This window comes from Coenobita brevimanus, chromosome 52 (assembly GCF_032717465.1).
Source record: "Coenobita brevimanus isolate Jiangsu-jjx chromosome 52, ASM3271746v2, whole genome shotgun sequence".
NCBI classification, from domain to species: Eukaryota; Metazoa; Arthropoda; class Malacostraca; order Decapoda; family Coenobitidae; genus Coenobita; species Coenobita brevimanus.
In genome coordinates, this window is record NC_137005.1 from 22,902,444 (window position 1) to 22,925,685 (window position 23,242).

Genomic DNA, 23,242 nt, shown 5'->3' on the forward strand with positions numbered 1-23,242 from the left:
CTACTACTTCTACCACTACTACTACTACTACTACTTCTGCTACTACTACTACTACTACTACTATTACTACTACTACTATTAATAATGAAAATAATAACAATAATAATAATAATAATAATAATAATAATAATAACAGCATTAAAAGTAATATCAGTTATAATAAACACAGCAAATAACATTACCACAAATTTGTTATTAATGGTTACCTCCGAGCGATTTTATGTAAAATAAAAGTTTTCTTTCGTCTTGAGAAGACTAATTGTGCATTATCAACGGAAGGGTTAACCGTTACAGAAGAAACTGATGACCCTGAACAAGACAAAGGTGAAACAATGCTATCCGAACGGTTGTTTGGGAGTTATAGTGGGGTGGGATGGTGTCGAGGGGGGGGGCAAGAGGTGAATCGCAAAGCTTGATTTAAACGAGCTGATGTCGTTGTCTCTCGTCAGAGACAGAATAGAGGATTCGATAATATGTAACAAACTCCACCATATACACAGCATATAAGGGTGTTGAGAATTGGAAGCAGCCATTGATAAAGGAGTATACTGATGCAAAATACATATAATAATATTTAAGAACAAAATGACTTGTCAGAAATATATACGGTGATGTCTGTAGTGCCCTTAGAGTAAGGATGTGTTACAGGATAAACCAAAAAATCCTCTCACTGTTGCACTGGGCGATAATCGAACCTGGAACCTTTCAGCTGCGTGTTTAACACTTAACAGCTCTACCATACTGGTGTCCAAAAGTGTAAATCTAGTCTCCCTGGAGGACAGCCTTGATCTAAAAATATATACGATCTTTCAAGTTTTTGTTTTATGGACTGTTTGTGTCGAAGGTTTTTAGTTAAAATACCGATACAATAATGCGATATTAAAGTTCTACATTATAAGGGACAAATTAATATTGCTTGTGTTTGGTGATTAACTTAATATTAAATATTTACAAGGTTCCTTAGCCGTTACACATGTACTTTTGATCCATAAAGATGTTACTTTCGTTAACAGTCTCATTGGTTGATGTTTAATTTAATGGTGTGCAATGAATCTGTTCAAACAATAACACGTTGCCATTATGAGGTGGCTATAAATAATCCCCGTTCATGGCCTAGCTGAGGATTGACTCCGAGCCTCTCCTCTTCGATTCAAAAATTCTCATGCTTCGCAACGATAACCCTTTCCAGGATAGTTTACTCTGTAACGCTTCCTTGACATAGAGAGAGAGAGAGAGAGAGAGAGAGAGAGAGAGAGAGAGAGAGAGAGAGAGGGGCGGGGTTTCTGGTGGCGAGGGAGAAGTGCAAGAGGGGGAGGGAATGGGAGAAATGGAGGGAATTACGGTGTTACCAATAAAGACCTAACTCGTGTTTTCCACACCTGCGTCAGAACTTACGTCCACGATAGTACATGTAGGAGCAAAGGCTGCTGGTGTGTTTTAATGCTTGTATTACAAGAGTTTACCTCGACATTCAGGTGTTCACTTAGAAGAGACATCGCAACCGAAAACTTCTGTGTTATACAAAACAGTGTGAACTAGGCATGTGGTCCTTTTGCGTCAGTTGCTGAAGCATCAATCATCTGTCCTTGAAGGCATGAGGGGAGCTTGTGGATGATTATCAAGAGTGATCGTAACCTCAAACATAATTCAGTGAAGTAACCTTAGATATTATGAGTACAGCTGAAATGTGAGTAACCAACTATCTCCGAGTGTGCTGTTGACGCGCTGATGCCATTTTCAACTGCATGTATGTGCTGAATAAGTTTTAGAAATTAACACCTACAGTGTAAAAAACAAATCAAATCTGAAACCACCGAATGAGCACCTTCGTGTGGGTCTGTCAATAACAGATCCCGACATTAAGAACCTGTGGTCCTCAAACCAGTCACAAGTATCTCATTAATTATCAGTGAAAGTAAAACATCCAATTATTTTCTTGGAAATGCAGTGTGATTTATATACATATTACAAGTGTTAATTAATGTTTTCATTTTACTTGGCTCTCCAAATAAAAATGTTATTATACATGCTCAGTTCATAACCATTCTTGGTAAAATTGGCTGAGTTAATCTTTTGGAGAAAAACATTATTTTTGAGAAATTATCCCCTGTGTGGTAAGCAAATGTTTATCACTGCATTCACTCAAAATAGGTCTTAATTCATAATTCTGTAAATATCATGGTCACTGAAAAACTAAATACGTTACCTTTAATTCATGGTACCGAACTCGTGGCTCTTACGGTATCCTTTCATCATTTGTTAGCAAAAGTATAAATTGCTTTATGCAATTCCGACACTTATCATTACGGGTATTTAGTAAGGGTGCCGCAAGAGTTCAACAGATTGAATAATGTGACATGAAGAAAAAATGGTTGCGAAGCACTGGCCTACAGTATCAGCTTATCAACTTTTATCCTTTATTCGAAGTTAATTACTGCTGATCGGGCATTTTTCCTTGTTATTGTTTTTGAAATTTAAAATTTATAACAGTTTAACATCATTCATAACCAGTACGTTATCAGTTAAATATTTCAATCACCATCCACAAACAACTTCAATCTTTTTTCGCCCCATTACCGCAACACTCTCTCCCTTTCTTTACACTCGCCACATGCGGCGACTTCTGTTGATGCATCAAGGCAACTTTTCTGTCAGAATCGACGGCTAGACCTCACGGCGATTCCAATTCATACTTTGTTCGCGAGAGAAATAACTTTAGTGTTCGACAATACTGTACTACTTTTGCCTTTTCAAGGTCCTACCCCACTCTCACGCACAGTATTGTCTCCATTAAGTCTTTTCGGCCGAGAGCATTATTGCTAGGGTAACACCTTGTGGAGATAACTGTGACAACCTGTATGATGCAGAGACCTTGTATCCTAGAACAGTGGTAGAAAAATCATCCACAGACCCAAAAACCTACGTTACGGAGATGAACACTACGGCTCATCACCTAATGGTGTCTGCCTCCACCTTTGTCAGACTTTGGTATCTTCTGACAGTTTTATCAAACTTGGGAGATGTGTAGGCTTATATAAACTGTAGAGGTACAGGTAGCCGCTCTGAATGAAACTGGACGGGTATCCGACCTAAGGGCCTTTCGGGATGCTTTCAACATCCCGGGATTCTAGGACAAAACCAGCGATTCCCCAGGATTTCTTCGTTTAAGTTAGAAAATAAAGGCATTATACGCAAAATTTATTTACATTATTTGTTTTAGTAGCAGTATTTGTATGCTAACTTTTGTAGTAAGTGGATCCAATAACGAACATTTATTAAATGTTGAATGCTTAGAAGATGGAAATTGCAAAAATCAGATAATAAAATGAATTAAATCAATTAACACTTATTACCGAATGACTTATCATTCCTATCTGCCTATCTATTGCCAGACGCCTTAATCCCGTACGGAGTGGCCACAAACACGTCTACTCCATGTCGCCCTGTCCCCAGCCATTTCATTGCCCTACTCCCAGCTCACATCCCCCTCTTCCATATATCTCTCCACTCCATCCCTCCATCTCATCCTCGGCCTCCCCCTCCCTCTCCCCCTCCACCTCACTCACATACACTCTCCTCGTCAGTCTCTCGCTCTCCATCCTCTCCACATGGCCAAACCACCTCAGTGTGTTTTCCTAACGCTTCCTATCGCATCCACATCCACACCACAACGCTCCTTCACTTCCTCATTTGTCAGTCTGTCTCTCTATGCGACTCCACATGCTCCTCTCAAATAACTCATTTCTACAGCTCTCACTCCCTTCAACAAGGTCCAAGCTTCACGTCCATAGGTTAGAGTTGGTATCATAATACTGTCATGCAGTAACTTTTTCACTTCCATGCTCACTTCCCTGTTTCTTATCACTGCTTTCAAAGAAGCAGCAACATTTCTTCCTTGTTGTACCCTTTCAAGCACTTCATCCTCCAAACTTCCATCCTTACTCATCACACTACCTAAGTACTTAAACGCACTCACATTTTCCTCATCCAACCTCACTGTACATTCAATGACTTCATTTCTCTCGAAGACCATAACTTTACTCTTCCCTACATTCACTTTTAGATTCTGTTTCTTACACACTCTCCTAAACTCATCCACCAAGCCTTGCAGCTCCCGTTTATCTTCACTTAACAACACAGTATCATCCGCAAACAACAGTACCGGGAGTTTCCACACACTGCCCTCTCTCATTAGGGCCGCTCCAACATCCACTGCCCTACCTTGTATCTCTTTCATAACCCCATCCATAAACAGATTGAACAATCATGGAGACATGACACATCCCAGTTTCAACCCAACCTTCAAAGAGAAAAATTCACTCAGTTTACTATCCACACGCACTGCAGCCTTAGCACCATCATACATACTCTTCACAGCATTCAGCAACTTCCCATTTACTCCATATATCCTTAATACTTTCCACATTCCTTGTCGATCCACCCTATCATATGCTTTCTCCAAATCCATGAAGGCCGCATGTAGATTCTTTTCCTTCTCTAAAAACTTTTCCACTAAAGACCTAAGAAATTAATATCTGATCTACACAACCACTTCCCTTTCTAAAACCTCCTTCATCTTCAACTAATTCCTCTGTTATTTCCCTAACTCTGTCAATAAGTATCCTACCATATACTTTCCTATTACACCAAGAAAACAAATGCCTCAATGATTACCACCCACTTTTTTTCTCTTTTCCTTAGTACAGGGGATAATTATACCTGACATCCAATGCTATTACAATTTATCATTGCACTGGGGTTAATAATAATAATAATAATAATAATTATAACAGTAATAATAATTTATGAAAAAGGACTTCGAATTCGGTATTTTTCCAGAGGCATAATTCTTCATACGGCATTTAAGCATTAACAATTTTATCATTCTAAATTAAAGGGTATTTCATGATCTTCGTATCAGTTAAAAAAATTACACATTATTAAGTTTTGAGAGAGTATATAATAATTTTTGTAAGCAGAAGTATTAAACTGATAGGAGGAAGCGTCAATCATCCACTCCTTCAGTATACTGCTGCCATCAGGTTACTCTACACACAGTGGCAAATAAAATGGTTTCCAGTACCCCATGAAACCATTTATTACTCTGGCAGCCATATAACGCCTGTAAGGGTAATCTAATGAGTGGCGGCCCCAATCGAAAGTGTCCAAGAAAGGTTTACAACTGAGGGATTTTTTTTTTTTTTTTTTTTTTTTTTGCTTACCTTACTGTCACTCCGTAAAGTGTGATTCGTCAGCCATGCCTTAGATCTCAGAACTGCTTAGCTTAGCCCCGGGCCCCCACACTTTTCATGAGGCAAAACAGGATCGGATGATTGGTAATAGAAATATAGTAATAGCATCCTGTGTTTTGTTTGTGAAGTGTCCGTGTGCACACACACACACACACACACACACACACACACACACACACACACACACACAGTCGTTCTTGTTCTTAGTTTTGTCATGAATACGCAAGCTGTCGAGAAGGCTCTGTTGGCCTCGATGACCAATACCATACTTGTGAAGTGGGTACTATAATAGCAATAAAGTATGATGTTTGAATTATAATCATTTGTAAAAAAGTTAATGCTTTAGGAAGAAAAAGATCCCGGGAACCTTTTCCTTTTCCCGGGATACAAAAATTTTCTTTATTTTCTCCGGGATCACAAGACCCCTTGATCTCTGGATCTCACAGTCTGGGGAAGGAAAGCTTTACCCGAACGTAACTAGAAGGGTATGTGCCCTAAATTGAAGAGGTATGTGAACTTAAATGATGGGGTATGTGAGCTAAAATGAAGGGGTATGTGAACTAAAATGAAGGGGTATGTGAACTAAAATGAAGGGGTATCTGAAGTAATATGAAGGGCTATATGAACTAAAGTGAAGGAATATCTAAACTGAAATGAAGAGGTATCGGAACTGAAGTAAAAGGTTATCTGAACCTCACAGACTAACCTGAAACAGAGATCAGACTGAGTATAGAAGTTCCCCGCCTCATCCGTCACCGCTATTGCTGCTATTTGCTCTTGTATCCTGAACATCTGCAAATGTAAAGCAACAGATAAAAAACATTATTAGAGGATCATTCAGTTATTCTCTTTTACGAGTTATCTTCTTACAAGGGTGATAACATAGAACTACTCTCACACACTGTCTGATGCATCAGTCCAAAGATTGATAAAAATTACAAAACGAATCATCAGTTTCCTACAGAACTGAGACTTTTTCGACTACCTCTCTCCACACACACACAATATATATATATATATATATATATATATATATATATATATATATATATATATATATATATATATATATATATATATAAGGCTTTTACTTTATATTCAGGTTTGGATATCTGAAGAACTCCATATTCTACAATGACTGTAGAAACTTTCATGTTCAGTATTATTTGCTCTATTATGAAGCTTAATATAGCTAACCTAAACTTAACGTTGCATTTTTCAAAATATGGTTTTGGTACTCATAATATCTGCTTTAGCTATATACATGTCCCTGTATATTAGTTATTTTTAATTTGTTTTAATCTGTGGAGAGTGTAGAAAATAATTTACCAATATAACATATTATTGTAAAATGTATGAAATGCTGGGTTTTGCACAAAACGAGCACTTTCGATGTTTTAAATGTTTTTTTTTTTTTTAATGAGTCATTTTTCACCACTAAAATAGTTTGTAAAGAATACATCAACCTTTATGATGGTATAAAAATTAAAATACAATTATTCGTTTTCGTGAAGATTTTTTTTTTTTATTCTTCTGGCATAAAAATAATTTTAATAAAATATTTCTTCAATTTACTTTAATTTTGTTCAGTGTTATGTGTAAGCGCACTTTGCGTAAGGGTGACCCTGTCACTTTAAATGTCTGCCACAGCATACGGTTTCCAAACCTATCTTAAGGAAAAACACGCATCGGGAGTCAGGAGCGTTGCCACTGCGCCACCGCAGCTCCAATAGTTAGATACAGATTTACTATTTTTTGTTTTTTTGTTTTTTAGTTTTCCGCCGTGTCCCCTTTTTTCGATAAGGACTAAGGCGTTGCCCCTGGGTAGAGGACTTATGTTTGGAGAGCGAGGCACTTTATAACGGATGCCCTTCCTGATGTCTACCAATGACCCTTGGGTGGACTCGAACCTCCGACCCTTCGGCCAGAGCGGAGCACTGTAACCCACTGAGCCACGGTCTCACTGTCATACGATGTTTACAAACTCAGCTGTCTATAAGCACTGGCATACCGTGAGCATTGCTTTTAACAGTTCAATAGTTTAGTGTGATGATACTTTACCTATTAATTTCAGTTAAAGATTACATATATGATTACTTCATATGAGTAAAAAACAGACAGGTAAGGAGGGTGTTGGTATAAGAAACAAAAATGGGGTGCGATTTGGAAGCTTTTGTTTGGCAAATGACCAATGATTGGTGGAACTATCTTTGAGCATAGAAAAATACATAAAACTACTTGGATTTCACCATGTGGCAAATATTGTAACCAGATTGACCACACTGTAATTAGCAGAAGGCATAGGAGTTATTTGCAAGATGTTTGCGTAAGGAGGAGGGCAGATATAGGTAGTGATCATCAACTTGTTGTGTCAAAGATTAAAATAAAACGTAAGAGAAACGTTAATGGTAATGGTAATGGTAATAAATATGATTTTGATGAGCTGGGAAATGATGAGAACGCGAAGGAAAAGTTTCTGTGGGAATGTAGGAACAGGTTTCTAGTCCTGCAGACTTTGATGCAATCTGAAGACAATGATATTAATCAAATGTGGAGAGAGGTAAAAGAGGCTTTGCATGAGAGTGCTAAGGTTACTATTAAGAAAAGGGAAAAGCGAGAAGGAAAAAGTGGATGTCAGATGAAACAAGGAATGCAATTCAGAATAGGAAAGAGGCGAAGTTAAGAAGTGAAGAACATCTTGATGGTCAGGTAATTGATGTACTTAGAGTAAAGTACTGGAGTTTACATTCTGAAATAAAAAGACTCGTTAGACGTGATAAGAAGAGGCTATATGATGAATAGGCAACAGAAACAGAAATTAAGTTACGTAAATATGAAGGTCAGAGCACAAGAGCAGTGTACCAGGCCATAAAAGAATTAACTGGGACTGAAAAGAGAAGGAAGGAAATACCTGTATGAGAAATGGTAACTTGATGACTAAAGATTTAGATATAAAAGGAAGGTGGAAAGAGCATTTTGAATCTGTTCTAAATAGACCAATCCCAGCTGAAGAGGACATTTTGCCAGCCGAGAGAGATTTGCAGATACAAACGGGGGATATAACCCTGGAAGAGGTAGCAAAATTTATAAAAGAGTTAAAAACTTTTAAGGCCCCACGAGAGGATGGAATATTTCCTGAAATGCTTAACCCGCCCCGCCCCGACCACTTTTTGACCACTGGTACCCCCCAATCCCGACCATTTTTCGACCCTTTTTTTTTTTTGCTAAAACTTTCGCTTTTGGTGAGAAACATCGAAAATTCATAGAGAAATCGCTCACCTGAGGTTTAAAATACTCATTACAGGTAGGACAGCCTCCTTACCTTACTGGGTTTTCTATCAGGCTGGCACCAAAGAAAACGAGTTCTATGGGAGGATAACTACTTCACACCACTCATAAACGGCATTTATTTATTTACTGTTACGAATTTATATGTAGTACAAGAGTATATTGGTTTTCAAGCAGTAATATAGGCATTATAAGCATTGTTTCACTCACTAATACCTGACCTTTTTTTGCCACATTACCTGATCATCATTTCTAACTGTTTCTTCCTCTAATGCTATGTAAAGTTTGTCCTCCACATTGTCATTGATTGGGGAATCACTCTGGCCCTGAATTTCGTACCGTGGCATGACATGGCTATACTGGCCAGGTCACTGATAACAGGTGAATTGCTGAGAAAAGGGCATGCAGGGGGGGGGGAGGAGGTCATGCTGGGTAAGGCATTGTCTCTGCCTGGCATCTTATTGAGGAAGGTGTCCCGTGTATACATACCAAAAATGACTCGCGAAAATTGAAAATTGTGGAAATTATGAACCTTGCAATTGCAGGACGTTGAAGTACGTCCTCGGGATTAGCTGTGACAAAACGTGAGGACGTGGAAGTACGTCCTCGGGACGGCGCGGGTTAAGGTAGAAAATCATGAGTTGATGAATGCACTTTTGAAACTTTTTAATGTGGTTTGGGATAATGGTGGAATTCCAGAAGAGTGGAAAACGAGTGATTATAAAAATACCAAAAAAGGGAGATTTAAGTGTTTGTGGAAATTGGAGGGGGATAACACTGACACCTGTAGTTGCAAAAGTCTTTTCCAAAATCTTGTTCAACAGAATAGAGCCAGTAATTGATAAAATTTTAAGAGAAGAACAAGCGGGATTTAGAAAGGGTCGAGCTTGTAATGATCAGATTTTTATTTAAGGCATCTGATGCAACAAGCTAATGAGATGAAAATGCCACTTAGTATGTGTTTTGTGGATTTTGAAAAGGCGTTTGATAGTGTTCACCTGGAGCTATGTTGAAAATTATGAGATTCTATGGTATACCAGAAAAGTTTGTAAATATTATTAGGAGCCTGCATGAAGGTACTTTCTGTAAGGTAATGGTGGGTGGTTCTTTGAGCGTCCATTTGAAGTTAGGTCAGGAGTGATTCAAGAAGTAGTTCTTTCGCCTTTGCTGTTTGTTTTGGTTATGGATTACATTATGAGAAAGGTTGTGAGAACAGGTGCAGGAATTAACTGGAAAGAAAATAAGATGCTGATGCATTTGGAATATGTTGATAATATTGTACTGATTTGCGGAAGTATTTACAAGATGCAGAGGGTGCTTGATTGTCTGGTGGAAGAAGGAGAAAAAGTGGGATTGGTAATGAATTGTGGAAAGACTGAAATTATTTATATGAACATGGAGAACCAAATCGATTGTGTAATTGGGAATGTAGAAAATTTCAAATATCTGGGAACGATCGTATCATCTAATGGATCATTAAACAATGAAATTGAGGAGAGGATTAGACTGGCTTTGCGAGCTGTTGGAATGTTGAAATCTGTTTTGAATAATAATATGCTTTCGGTACATATTGTACTAAAGTAAAACTTTATGAGTTCATGGGAAGACCAATTTTAATTTATGGGCATGAGTCATGGTACAGGACAATTGCAGCAGATCAGAAAGTATTATGATTTGAGAATAAAATACTGAGAAGGATTTTTGAAGTAAAGTGGCAAGACTGAGTTACAAATGAAAGAGTAAGGAATATTACGAGAGTGGAACCAGTTGATGAATATGTGAGACTGTCTCGCTGGAAATGTCGGGGACACATATATAGAAGTATGTGCCAGAGTGGACTGCTAGAGGAAGAAGAGGCAGAGGTAGGCCAAGGGAAACCTGGTTGAGGACAATGAAAAGAGAAGCAGGAAAGGAGTGTTAGTGGGACCTGAAGGAGATGACAAGAGATAAATATTGGTGGAGAGAGTTCATCGAGGCCCTATGCATCCTGTGCGGTGCCATAGAAAATGATTGATTGATTGACTGATTGGTCAGACCTTCATCAGCACTGTATTCCAGCTAAGCTCAAACGATTATTTTCAGCGGAGAGTAATCAGAGGGATACTACCTTTTTCTTTTTTCATTGTCTATTTCTGATTAACTCACCTCCCTGACGTACTGGGCAGTAAGGACATTCTCGGCGTCATACAGGATCATCTCCAGCCTCTGGTCCTGCGGAAAGTTTTCCCTCTGCCACTCCACAGTCTTCACATAGTCCGATCCCTAAAAAGATATTTAAATTTATTGTAAAACACTATCAAATTCCCAAATTTATATATAAAAAACAAAAAAGTTCCGGTCTTGTGTAAATAAATATGTAGGTAAATAGTGTGTAAATAAATGTATAAAGATTACTGGTTCTTTCAACATTAATGTATACAAATATGAACTAAATAAAATAAATAAATAAAAATATTGCTCGAATCCTAAAAAATGTATGCTAGTAAAACTAGAACTGTTCACTGTGTTTGCCAGATTCTCCAAAAGGACTTACTAAAGTATATGGAAACATTTATATCATATCGATATATATCGTTAATTGGCTAGGACTGAGGAAAAGGAAGGAGGAAGGGTGAGAGATAGCTAATACTTCCCCACTCAGGAAGGGTGAGAGATAGCTAATACTTCCCCACTCAGGAAGGGTGAGAGATAGCTAATACTTCCCCACTCAGGAAGGGTGAGAGATAGCTAATACTTCCCCACTCAGGAAGGGTGGGAGATAGCTAATACTTCCCCACTCAGGAAGGGTGAGAGATAGCTAATACTTCCCCACTCAGGAAGGGTGAGAGATAGCTAATACTTCCCCACTAAGGAAGGGTGAGAGATAGCTAATACTTCCCCACTCAGTTCCAAGACACACACACACACACACACACACGACTCTTGCTGCGGGATGCCAGGGGTCTAAAAACTAGAAAATTATTCGCCTGTGTATGTGTTCATTTGCTTGTCATTTTAGTCATATTCTGGTTATATGTTTGCAATATATTATTTAAATGTTTTGTTTAATATGGAGGCTCTAAACACGATGTCCACATGTTACCTAATCTAGTAGTACAGTACAACAGTGCAGACTGCAGTGGATGTATGTGGAATAACTGAGACATAATGGAGAGGTGAAACTGTGAGAGAATGAGAGTATGGATTTGGTGTATGTGCAGGAGTAGGTGAGAATGAGAGGGCAAAAGAAGGAGTTTGTATTGCTGTATGCAAGAATGGAAGGAGAATATAAGAGAATATGGATCCATTAGCTCAAAGATTGTGTGGGTGAGATTGAAAGTTGGACTACAAATGTGGACAATTGTATGAGTATGCGCCAACGCAGGATCATGCAAGTAGGGTGAAAGAAAAGTTATGGATAAATGTGGAAGCGTGAATGGAAAAGTTTGTAAGAAATGAGTGTTTTTGATTGGAAATATGAATGGAAAAGTAGGGAATATGATGGTGGATGGAGGTGTTGACGAGTGGCGTGTGCCTGCAGAAGTGGATGAGAATGGCAGTGTTCTAGTGGACATTTGTGCAGGGGAAGGGTTGGTGATAGCTAATACCCTCTTCAGACACAAAATGATCCACAGGTATACGTGGCGAGTGATAAAAAGGGAGGGTGGTGAACTGAATGAAAGGAAGCCAATGACTGATTATGCATGTGTGGATGACACAGTAAGTAGGTGTGTAAAGGATGAAAAAGCATACAGAGGCTGGCGGAGTGGACTTTCTGGCCACCACTTGGCGGTGGTGAAAGTCAAGGTTCAAATGAAGTGGAAGAGGAGGAGAAGAGAAGGACAGGAGGAAGAAGTCCTTACAAAGGAGGTAGTAATGTTGCAAGAGGATGGAAAAAATTCATCTTAACTATTTCAACTAATTTTGATTACCCACTGCATAAACTAAATTATCTAAATATTACCAAAAATATCTATGTAGTCTATTGCTACCCCAATGCCTCTTCAGAACCCAGGGTATTTGACTCCATGTCCACACAGTTGAGTAACCTTAACCTTACCATTAGCACCGAAATTACCATTTTGGGTGATTTTAATGTACATAATGTAGATGGTTATTGCACTCTACCAGGACTGACAATACTGGTCTAGAGTGAGAGCTGTTTCCAGAATCGTTTAATCTCATGCAGTTGGTATAGCAACCAACCAGAATACAAATAATCCTAACTCTAACGCCCATCTCTTGGATTTATTCCTGACAAATAATCCAGATCAATACAGGATAGAAGTGCTGTCACCACTTGGATCCTCCGACCACAATCTCATCAAAGCCTCGTTAGTCGGTTCCCCCAAACCTCCGCGTTCTGAACCTGTCAGGGTGACTCAGTGGCAAACTTGGATGGATTTTAGAAATGATCTTGCTGACATTCCATGGTAGTCTTTCTTCTCTAGCCCTGGAACATATACCCTAAAAAAAATTACGGTAACACATACGGGGGTCCGTATGGACCCCAACTTTTGGAAGATAAAAAAAAATACTTCTAATTGCATTTTATTCAATTTGAAGGCACCATGGGCAAGGACAAACTTAATCCTGTTTCTTGATTATCAAATATATGTAAAAATAGAAAATGAAATGTTGGACTGGTAACTCTAAAAAAAAAAACTCAAAAATTCATGAAAATTAAGAGACCTGTAGACATTATATTTGGTATCACGTTCTCCTATGCAGATATTCCCATGTCCTGTGCTCCAAGTACAGCCTGTGAGTGTGGGATGCAGCTCCTGTACCCCCATCGTTCTGGCACCACTGCTAGACGTCAGGCATGCTGTCAAATAAAGTGGATAATACACATTCGTGGGGTCAAAACGAGCACCAATCGCTTCTACATTGGACACGGAGGGAGCTAGAACGACACCCACCCTACCTCACTGAGCATGCACCAAACTCAGAAGCTAGCAGGCAACACAGCCTACTGGCACCACTGAGGCGCCAGTGTTACCAATGAGAAGTTTCAGTGGGGTCTGCACAGACCCCCGCTTGTGTTCTAGGGCTAAGTCATATTAATTCTACCCAGTCCCACATTAATGGCTTAATACTAGCTGATATGGATTTATTCATACCAAGTCAACAGTTTACTAACAGACCGAACTCTCCAAAATGGTTCGATGGCAACTGTGCTAGAGCAACGGCCCAAAAGTCATTAGCATATAACTTTCACTTAAAATATAAAAAATGTGAATCACTCTGTCAATTTATAATTGCTAGAAACCACGCAAAAGCAGTAATAAATCTTGCTAAATCAAATTTTCTTCAAAACCAAGCATCAAAACTACCAAACAATCCTAATGACAATAGAATATTCTGGTCAACTCTCAATTCTTTCCATAATAACTTTAACAAGTTATCACCCAATCCCCCACTAAAATCTTCAGATGGTAACATTACAAATGACTCGCGTGATAAAGCGAATATCCTTGCCAGTACATTTGCCAGAAATCCTACCTTAAAGAATGTCAGCCAGAATGTCCCTGTACTTGTCCCGAAATTGTTCAACCTAAAATACAGACTAGATAAGTAAAATCCATCCAAGACAACTTACCAACCAACAAAGCTACAGATCCGGGTGGAATTCTTCCAATTGTTATGAAAAAGTGTTCCACAGAACTTGCCTCTGTTCTAGCTAAATTATTCAGACTATGCATACGCACTTCTTCATTCCCTAATTCATGGAAAGAAGCCAATATCCACCCAGTTCCAAAGAATGGAAGTTCCTCTAACCCCTCTGATTACAGACCAATAGCTATCACGTCATCTCTTGGCAAAGTATTTGAAATTCGAATTAATGAACACTTGGTTAAATACCTTGAATTCATCAACTTAATCAGTGATAAACAATATCGTTTTCACCAAGAACGATCCACCATTGATATAAACAATATTGTTTTCACCACGAAAGATCCATCATTGATATACTGAATCTCCTGACTCGTACTATCTATCAGTCAGTTGACCAACATGGAGAAACTCATGCAGTAGCCCTTGATATTTCTAAAGCTTTCGACAGAGTGTGGCACCATTTCCGGCTGTCTAAACTCCCTTGCAATGGTCTAACGTCTTTTGTTCTTCCGCTTTCCTCATATCTTATCGGCAGAAAAATAAGAGTAAAAGTTGATGAGGTACACTCCAACTTCCACTCAATTAATGCCAATGTTCCACAAGGATCAGTTCTGGTGCCAACCCTATTCCTAGTTCTTATTAATGATCTCTTATCTGTCACCCACAATCCCATCCATTCATATGGAGATGACCTAACACTTCATAGTTCTTTCACACTCAAACACCCATTCACGATGTTTTAATCTCTAACTGTCAACTCAGTGGGGTCATCCCCATAAATCAAGACTTATCTAAGATCACTGAATGGGGACAAAATAAGCTTGTCTCATTTAATGCTAGTAAAACCAAATATATACAATTTACTAATTGACAGATACTGCCAGATTCGTATATTACCTTCAATACTAGGCTACTAATATTTTCCAAAAGTAATGAAATTCTCGATGTTTCACTTAGCAATGCCTTCAGTTATAACTCTCATGTCAGATCACTCGCTAAAACCGCCTCAAAGAAATTTGGATTATTGTACAGAGTCCGGAGCTTCTTCGTTGACGAGCAGTTAGCTATAATTTATAAGAGTCATGTGCGCTCTAAGCTAGACTACTGCTCACCCTTTTGGAATGCATGTGTAGAGGTTGCACTAAAACAACTAGACAAAATTCAGAACAAAGCTGTTGGAATTATTAATAACTCTGCTATTACAAATAAACTACCCCCCTTACAAGTAAAAAGGAATGTTCTCCTTGCATTATTTTACCGATACTTTTATGGCAAATGCTCAGACGAAGTTGCAACCATTGTGCCACCTCTCCATGCCTTCCCCTGTGCTACACGGACATTTGGTAACGCTCGTGAATGGAATGTCACACAGCCATATTGCAGAATTCTGCCTATCAGAAATCTCTTATTCCCCGAACTGCATCTCTCTGGAACTCGCTTCCCCAGAGTTGTTTCCCCCTAAACTTCAACCTACTGCTGTTCGAGTTCAACTTTACAGAGTTTTTATGAATGGAGGACGCCAGTAATCTGGTGAATGGATTATTCTTTTATTGATTTGTTATTCCTTCCTCTGTTATGTTATTCAATATATATATATATATATATATATATATATATATATATATATATATATATATATATATATATATATATATATATGAGAGAAATGGAGGACAGATTAGGTAAATGTGATATGGCGCAGATGGGGGACGTCGAAAGTGTGTGCAAATTATTCACAGAAGAAATCTGTGCAGCTTGTGAGGTAGTGTGTGGGGTGAAGAGAAGACGAAAGGAAGTGCAAGGAACGACGTGGTAGGATGAAGAGGTGAGACAGGCTGTGGCGCACAGGAAGAAAGCTTATAGTGGGTTGATGAGAAACGGGCTTGGAGGAAACTGAGACACAGAAGAGTGGGTTATATGCAGAGAGGAAGAGAGGTGAAAAGATTAGAAAGAGTGAGTAAGAAGAGATTGGATGAGAAATTTGGAAAGATTTTGAGTGTAAAGTGGAGGGAATGTAAGAAAAATTTCTGGAAAAAGGTACAGCTAGGGTGATAATGCAGTAAGTCGGGGAGTGAAAGATAAAAGTTGTATATTGCTAGTGGAGAAGGGAGAAAAAGTTAGCAGACGGAGAGAACACCTTAAGGAATTGTTGAACACAGAGAATGAAAGCAATGCAAGTTTAAGTGGCTGGGGAATGGCTGGGAGGAGAAGGGAGGTGAGAAGAGAAGAAGAAATCAGTAGGATGGAACCAGAGGAAGCAATGAAGAAGTTAAAATGGGGAAAGCCCCAGGAACTGATGAAGTGAGTGGTGAAATGCTGAAGCATGGAGGAGAGATAGTAGTATAATGGATATGGAAGATGTGAAGATTGGCCTGGGAGGGAGGTAAAGTCCCAGAGGATTGGAAGTCGGGTAAATTATTCCCCTGTACAAAGGAAAAGGGGAAAAAGAAGTGTGTGGTAATCTTAACGGCATTTGTCTTCATAGTGTAATAAGAAAAATGTATGGTAGGATGTTTACTGACCGAGTCTGGGAAATAACAGAGAAGAATAGGAAGGTTTTAGGAAGGGAAGAGGTTGTGTTGATCATATATTCTTTCTTAGGTCATTAGTGGAAAAGTTTCTAGAGAATGGAAAGAAGATGTATGCGGCCCTCATTGATTTGGAGAAAGCATATGACAGGGTGGTAGACAAGGCATGTGGAAAGTATTAAGGATATATGGAGAAAATGGGAAATTGTTGAATGCAGTTGTTGAGGATGCTATGGCTGCAGTGCGTGTGGATAGTAAACTCAGTGAATTTTTCTATTTGAATGTTGGATTGAAACAAGGATGTGTCATGTCCCCATGGTTGTTCAGTCTATATATGGATGGGGTTACAAAAGAGATACAAGGTAAGACAATGGATGTTGGAGCGACCCTAATAAGAGAGGACAGTGTTTGGAAACTCCCTGTACTGTTGTTAAGAGTTGATACTGTATTGTTAAGTGAAGACGAAGGGGAACTGCAAGGCTCGGTGAATGAGTTTGGGAGTGTGTGTCAGAAACGGAATCTAAAGATGAATGCAGGGAAGAGTAAACTTATGTTTTTGACAGAAGTGAAGCCACTGAAGGTACTGTGAGGCTAGATGAGGAGGAAATGGAAAATGCGAGTGCGTTAATGTACTTGGGTAGTGTGATGAGTAAGGATGGAAGTTTAGAGGGTGAAGTGCTTGAAAGGGTACAACAGGGGAAGAAAGGTTGCTGGTTCTTTGAAAGCAGTGATAAGGAACAGGGAAGTGAGCATGGATGTAAATAAGTCACTGCATGACAATACTGTGATATCAACCCTAACGTATGTTAGTGAAACTTGGACCTTGTTGGAAGAACACAAGTCAAGAATGAGAGCAGTGGAAATGAGTTATTTGAGTGGAACATGTGGAGTTACATGCAAAGAGAGACTGACAAATGAGGAAGTGAAGGAGCGCTGTGGCGTGGATATGATAGAAAGCGTTAGGAGAAATACACTGAGATGGTTTGGCCACTTGGAGAAGATGGAGAGCGAAAGACTGACGAGGAGAATGTATGCGAGTAAGGTCAAAGGGGCGAGAGGGAAGGGGAGGCCGAGGATGAGATGGAGGGATAGAGTGGAGAGCTATATGAGAGAGGGGGATGTGAGCTGGTAGGGGGGGCAGTGAACTGGCATTGGACAGGGCAACATGGAGGCGATTGGTTTGTGGCCATCCCTGACGGGATTGCGGCGCCTGGCAATAGATAAATAGACAGACAGTGCAGACTTGCTTGCTGGTGCGGCACAGGGTTGGTTGGCATAAGTTTAAGCGAGTGACACACGCCTGGTTTACTTAAGCCACCCAGAGTCCATGATTGTAATTTGTAGGCCCTCCCCTGGGTGTATCTGGCAAACAGTCCGACCCCTAAATTAATCAGAATAAAATACATTCTTACTCCTGAATAACTAAATAGAAATATACTTCATTGCACTAAAATACACAATCAGATTAATTGTTATACCCTGGAGATGCCTCATTTATTGAGAGGAGATTTTTACAAACCAAAGATGTATTCGACCGTGCAAATCTTCCGCTTAATTTTTTCCCAAAGCGCAGTGTATATGAGAGCAAAGCAAATTTATATTTTTCCTGTTCTCGTTGTTGGGACGAAAACTTGGAAATAAAACTTTACTGCACTCAGACCTCTAGTCCTGCAGCACTCAGTCTCACAGGGTATACTTCCACTGCCCCTCTCCATCCCCACCACAATTCCAGCTCATCCCATCCATATTTTGCCCCACACGTCCATTTCCTTACCCCGACGATTTCATTCTTCAAAGAAATCTTGAAACAAACCTTTACTGCACCCAAAACACTAATCCTACAACACCCATTTCCACAGGGTCTACATTCAACCAAAGTTCCGGCACATCTTACCCATATCTTTACCTACGTTCCTTTGACTGTTTCATGGCGCAAAGCAGGACACGCAGTCAACGAATGCGCATGTTCCCATGCTTACACGGCTTCCAGTCTGAGTCTGCCACTAAGAGATTACTTGCAGCAACCAGATCACTAAATCACCCAATAAACAGCCCAACATTACCCAATTTACTGTAAGGCACGCTTTCCTCACTTTTTTTTTTTGGGGGGGGGGGGGGCTGATCACGTGATCATTCGGTAATCATACCTGCACAGTATCACAAACGGAATGTTAGCGAATTGCAGTGTCTCCCCGTCTGTTCACACACCCTCACACACCTCTCACACACCCCTCAGTTCCGTGTATACAGTCCAGATACTTTGTTAAAAAAAAAAGTCTTAGAAACCTAGAGCATATCATATGTTTCCTATAAAGTGGTAGAAATGGGTAGAATAATATCATTCCGATTTTTCTGTCGAATAACAATGAAAGTTTTACGCAATATTCTGGAAACATTACAGTGCTCCGAGGATCGCAATCCTGAATTTCAAAAGTCACTGCCCGCTCTCTCTTTGTTTATCCCAATGAAAGTAATTCATATTTTTGTCTCTAACTGTACAGTACATCTCAGTAAAGTTAAAAACAGACACATCGCAAGGTAGGGAAGGGGGGGGGGGGCAGAGCCACGGTGCTCATCTCGGTAAATTAGGCTTGAGCCTTTCGCTGTCCTTGGATAGAATGCCACTGCATCGTCCAGGTTATCCCTATAAACTGCCCTAGGTGTTACCATAGGGTTTCATTTATCCTACCAGCAACAAAGGGTGGATGGACATCTGAGTCGAGTGGAACTAACTGCCCGCATAATGATTCGAACCCTGGTGGTATAGGGCCAGCAATTTCGCTGCTGGGAGTGCTAACCACTCAGCAAGGGCGACGACAGCTTTTTGTAGACGCGGAACTGAGAGGGACCGTTGACTGGCTAGCATTGCTTAGCACTTCCATCATCCAAATGGGTGAACCCGAGTTCGATTCCCGGGTCAGTCAGATTGGCGAACTGACTTTTTCTCCGTAAGCCTTTTCTGTCAATCTATAACCAGACCCCATACTCCAGTAAAGCGTAGCCGTTTTACTTTGAATTAGGTGTTTCACGGGGAGGGGCACTACCCTCCGCCAACTCACTTGTTTACTCGCAGGGAACACTATGGGTTGGTTATGAAAAGGAGAACAATAAAAAGTGACAAGAAAGACGGGGGAAATAGGATGGGAGGAGGGCAGATAGAAAAAAGAATGATAAAGGTGAAGGAAGATGTAGGCAGTACTACAAGAGGTGTGTGGATGATGGTCGCCACCACCTACCACAACATTTTCAACGTCAGTACTGAGACCTGGATGTCTGGATATAAGCCGAATACTGCTGGTCGTATTCTTGTTGAAAGACTGAGATATAGTAAAGCATCTTTTTTAAAGGTCCATACGTACTCGATAGGTATTTATCTAAGCCCTTTTTTTCTCCCTTTCCCCCGTTTATACTCGTCTTAAGTCCCACATATACTGCCACTTAGAAATAGCCTTTAGCTGGAGCACTAGATACCGTGTAGTTCTGGTAACACAGTATTGTACTATACAACCAAAGACAAAAGTGGTGCCGTGAAATTTGGTAAAAATACCTGTTGAAAAGCTCAAGTTTTGATGTACTCTGCTTGTGCCATGCGGAATGCTGGTAGGACTGACTTGAGTAGCCATTTGCTCCAGGTGACGGACCTGTGGATGCGAGCATACAGTATACTGTATTTGGTAACTAGGCGAAACAAATCTATATACAGTAATATTTCTGATTGCTACTTTTATTTGATATATAAGAACCTTTGCTCATGTTATCTTCTTCTTTTTTTATGGATTGCCAACAACACTGTAATTCAGTTAGCTTAAGAGATGTCCGGCAATCAGTTCTAGTTTTTTATTAATTTAACTTATTATTAGCCGGTAATTATAAGTTGCCATTATCATTATATGTAAGTGTTATCAAACGAAGCTGTCTAAATTGTTCTCCATATTAGGACAGAGTTACTGTATAATGATAATCGAACATTTTACCATGGGTGGTGAAATGAATCCCATAGGGTGGAATTTGAACATAACCCAAATCAGCGCACAATTATTCGTGTGCTTCATTCTAGGTGCATTTCGTCTCTTACGGCATAAGCACTGGTTGCAGGTGCTGCCTTCCATCGTTATGATAATTTCCTCGTCCTATATTGGTGTGGAAACGAGGGCGATCTGAACGATGATAGCTCTCCTTTGTGCCTTCCTCCCTAATTTGCCTGATCCACCTTTCTACGGTTCTGCTTGCACCGAATGTTTGCATAATCTGTTCAGGATTCTCTCCCCATAAAATAAGGTATACCCTATCTCATCTACCGAATAGTTGGATGCATATTGTTTGCCCCCACCATGCATGAAGTTTTGTCATATGATGTAAAATGCAACGGCCAGACCATCATCACCTGAACAAAAATTTAATATGGTTAACATTTTGTTTCTTGGACCCAGCAGTTCTTGCGAATAGATTTTAAGGCTTCGGAATTTCTTGGGCTCATTTATATCGCCGTCCTCTTACCAGCAGTTGAAATTAAATTATGAAGCTTGCGGAAAGTCAGGCTAGCCAACCACGAATAGGTACTTATGGCAGAGCCCTCATAATGTTGCACGTGTTACACTTAATCTTCGGACAAAACCGCGGTACGACTTTAGACTTTGGACACTCTAAGACTAAAGTCCTCGAACTGACTGATGTACTGCATCACCATATCCTCTGTCATTCAGAAACTTTGTCCAGTCCTTCCATGGCTGGAGAAAAGCCATCATCTATGGTTTCATTCATCCATCCACCCACCCACTTCAGGTAGTTAGAAGGCTTTTATCATGTACAGTACGTGCAATTGGCAATGGGAACCGAGACAAGTGGGAATATTAATCGACCGTCACTGATTTAAGTAGCTACGTACATGCAACTAAACACAAATACAGGCACATTTTTTTCATTCAAAAAATATTGTCACAATCGCCGATAAGAAGGAAGCGGAGTTAGCAAATGGGAGGAGGGTGAGTGTGGTGGGGATAGGCAAGAAGGGTGGGGGAGTCAGTGTGTGGAGAGCTGAGGCTCTTGTTCATTGGTTCAAACTTGTGCTGTGAAGCTGAATATTATTGAAACGAATTTTGGTGCACAGAACAGTCAACCAGCACTCGCAATTCAGTTATGTGAAAAATAATATTTACAAACAAGTAACTTGCAAAAAAATGGTTTGGCGGTTACATGTTATGTGGCAGGAACTTTCCCACGTGGAGAGATGTTACTAAGGTGTTTGTGTCTCAGTCCCCGTTACGATTATTTGTAGTTATATTTTTCTTTCCTGAGGCTTCAGTGTAAACACCGCCCCGTTCACCTTTTCTTTTATTCATTAATGACATGTGTTGTTTAACGTTGCTGTTTAAGATATATCAAATAAATTAAGTTTATGTAGTACTTTGTTGGCAAGAGAGAGTTTTTAGCCTTTTGGCAGGTATGAGTATCACTGTGAATGCTACATCATTTGGTTTCAACTAGAAGACTATCGCTTCTAAAGGTTAGTATTTATTTACATTAATATGTTGTCAATATTATAATTACAATCAACCGTATGAACAAAGCTTGATAATCTGGACAAACTTATCAGGCACTGCTACCATTTTACCTGACTTTTAAAGTACTTTTGGTTTGGTTACAAGCTTGTTTCAAAGGGTGATTCAGCAATCATATTAACTAGCTGACGACAAAAAATCTGAACTGCTCTATACAAATTGACACTAAACTATTTCTTCAGCTTAGGACTGGCTACTCGCCGTCCAAGGATTAGTAGTACATAAGTCACCGTCCAAGGATTAGTAGTACATAAGTCACCGTCCAAGGATTAGTAGTACGTAAGTCACCGTCCAAGGATTAGTAGTACGTAAGTCACCGTCCAAGGATTAGTAGTATATAAGTCAGTCTCCCTCTATACCGCCTAGGGTTCATCTTCCCAGCCACCTAGTCCTTCCCATTAACCTGTTTTCATCCCATTGATCCATTTTCCTCCATGGGCCAGTTTTCCCCATTGGGCCCATTTTTTCTCCATGGACCATTTCACCCTTGGACCTATTTTGCACCATGGACCTAGTATCCTACATGAGCCTGTTTTCCTCTAAAAACCGATTTTCCCTCATGGACACGCTTCCTTCCATGAACCTGTTTTCTCCTAGACTACCCAGTGAACCTGTGCTTCCCTATTCACGTATTTTGCCAATGGACTTACTTCCTCCCTGAACCTATTTTCCTGAGTGGACCTATTTTCCCCAAGGACTTAAATATCCACCATAGAGCTATTCTTCCTGCATGGACCTATTTCCACTCGTGGCCTGTGTTTCCCATAGTGTAATTTTTCCCTCCGACCGTGGACGCATTTTTCTATGAACCTATTTCCTCCAGGGACCTACTTTCTCCCCACGAGGACCTACCAAAGCTGCACATAGACCTTATTCTTAGATCGACTCATTTCCTCCACGGACCTTTTTTGACCACTGAACCTGTTTCCACTTGGGTCCATTTCCCCAAAGGACATAGCTTTATGGACTTCTTTTCCCATACAGACCTATTCCAATTATCGACTTATTTTCTACATTG

The 23,242-nt window shown here is 39.8% G+C and overlaps 1 protein-coding gene across 1 annotated transcript in view; it reads right to left on the reverse strand.

Moving 5' to 3' along the window:
• LOC145400507 (patched-related protein 9-like) overlaps nt 1–23,242 on the reverse strand; it is a 524,238-nt gene that overhangs the window by 444,083 nt on the left and 56,913 nt on the right. Inside the window, exons 3-4 of the mRNA XM_080273031.1 lie at nt 10,686–10,802; nt 5,959–6,044 (exon numbers count right to left, since the gene is read on the reverse strand). Coding sequence (XP_080129157.1) covers nt 5,959–6,044; nt 10,686–10,802 — 203 coding nt within the window. The remainder of the gene's footprint in view (nt 1–5,958; nt 6,045–10,685; nt 10,803–23,242) is intronic.